This window comes from Cryptomeria japonica, chromosome 9 (assembly GCF_030272615.1).
Source record: "Cryptomeria japonica chromosome 9, Sugi_1.0, whole genome shotgun sequence".
NCBI lineage: Eukaryota > Viridiplantae > Streptophyta > Pinopsida > Cupressales > Cupressaceae > Cryptomeria > Cryptomeria japonica.
Window position 1 is genome coordinate 589,770,388 of NC_081413.1, and position 1,649 is coordinate 589,772,036.

Here is a 1,649-nt window from a genome sequence, read left to right on the forward strand (position 1 = left end):
AATTATTGCTCCAAAATGTAGGCCGAATGGTTGAGCAGTTGAATAATATGATAAGTGTTTGCAGGTCTAGTTGTGTAGAGTGTAGGACAGTTTATATGGCAGTCCGAAGAATTTTAGTAGCTCGCCTATAGTTGAAATAAGATTAGAACTATATCTTCCTTTTCTTCTGGATTTCACTTGTTTTTTTAAAGCAAATAGACAATTCAAAACTGATATCTCTTGATGTTCTTTACATAGATTTTTCAAAATATAGGTATGCTAGTTTATTTTTTATTCACCTCAAATTATATATACATCACTTATGTTATCCATATTTATGAAACTTTTTTTTATAAAGACCATAAGACAAACTATATATTTATATTTCAAAATTACATGACCATAACTGAATACTTAAGAAAGCATCACTTTTTGACTCTGCCTCGTTATTACAACAAGTACACATATTGTTTTCTTTTTCTAATTAATTGGAAGGAGACTACTATTGTTGAGCCAAACTATAGCTAGATTCTAAACCAACATTGAGAAAGTTCCACGAACTTTACTATTTCCCTAAGACATATTTTTATTGAGAAAGAGAGGAATCCTGGTAATTTTATCACTGTGCGATACACATAAGTTTTTATTGAGCAAGTGGCACTGCTGCCATTGAGAAAGAGGGGGATCGTGATGATTTCAACAGTATAAAGTGGGATTGGCAATAAGATATTGCTCCGCCTGCTTGAACAAACCAGTGTAGTTGACCTTGATCTCCTCAATTTTGGCTTCATTATGGGGAACACCAGGGAGGGTATCATAGTTGCAGGTAAATGTCGTATTGCATCCACCCCCTGGTTTAGAGGTGTATTTAATCTTGTGGCTGACTGACGCCACTTTTTCCCCCAACATTCCTCCTTCCACAAGGCTGTAACCATAAGCCAAGTTGGCCTCATCAATCAAGTCCACTTTCTCTTTCACAGAGCTAAAATCCTTGTTGGCTGCAACAACAATTCGTATTAGCAACAATATCTCTTGTTCTTTTGATTCATTAACTCCATCGAAAAGCATTTATCTAATAAAAACAATATCTTCAGGTGTTATTATACGAAGTACAACTTAAACCTATTAATCCAAAATGTTACCTGGAGTGAACTTAACGTGTCGAATGGTGCCAACTCCTCCATCACCTTGAACAAGTGTGATGCCCGATATGAGGCCTGGTGCTTGCTTTGGCAATAAGTTGTGGGTGTCCACAGTTGCTTTCCACAGCCTTTTTGCCTCCACTGGAGACTCTATCTCAATACTGAAACTTCCTGCCACCATCTTCTCTTATCTTAAGATTTCTGCTACAACTCTTCTTAGAAACGCTTCCCTTCTCTTTGAGTGGATTGGGGTGTGGTGTATGAGGGAATGCATGGTATTTATAGAGTGATTACACTAAAGGAATAGGATTTTCCTTGGTAACACTCATTGAGTGCACACAGATTTGCAACGAATGCGGTATTTCTCAATGGTAGAAAGTCATGAGGCACGTCACATGTTTTGAATCTTTGCAACCACCCATTTTCACTATTTATTTCTTTTCTAACTTCTCTAGAAGCTTAATTTATAATGTATGTCGCAAGCACCTCCTATTTTTGACTTCGCTGGTAAGAAAATGGATATTTGTA

At 36.6% G+C, this 1,649-nt stretch overlaps 1 protein-coding gene across 1 annotated transcript; it reads right to left on the minus strand.

Annotated features, from left to right (window-relative positions):
• Positions 1 to 334: 334 nt before the first annotated feature.
• Positions 335 to 1,382, minus strand: LOC131071856 (major allergen Pru ar 1). The gene is made up of 2 exons (XM_058007820.2): positions 1,122 to 1,382; positions 335 to 977 (listed from the first exon to the last, which is right to left on the minus strand). Exons 1-2 carry the CDS (start codon positions 1,300 to 1,302, stop codon positions 676 to 678), a joined length of 483 nt encoding a protein of 160 aa, XP_057863803.1. The 5' UTR covers positions 1,303 to 1,382; the 3' UTR covers positions 335 to 675.
• Positions 1,383 to 1,649: the final 267 nt, after the last annotated feature.

What these genes read in the sequence shown, in the direction of transcription:
- LOC131071856 (XM_058007820.2), bottom strand. Translation starts at nt 1,302, where the DNA reads ATGGTGGCAGGAAGTTTCAGTATTGAGATAGAGTCTCCAGTGGAGGCA. An exon ending in ACACGTTAAGTTCACTCCAG is followed by an intron (nt 978 to 1,121) that starts GTAACATTTTGG and finishes TTGTTGTTGCAG; the next exon opens with CCAACAAGGATTTTAGCTCT.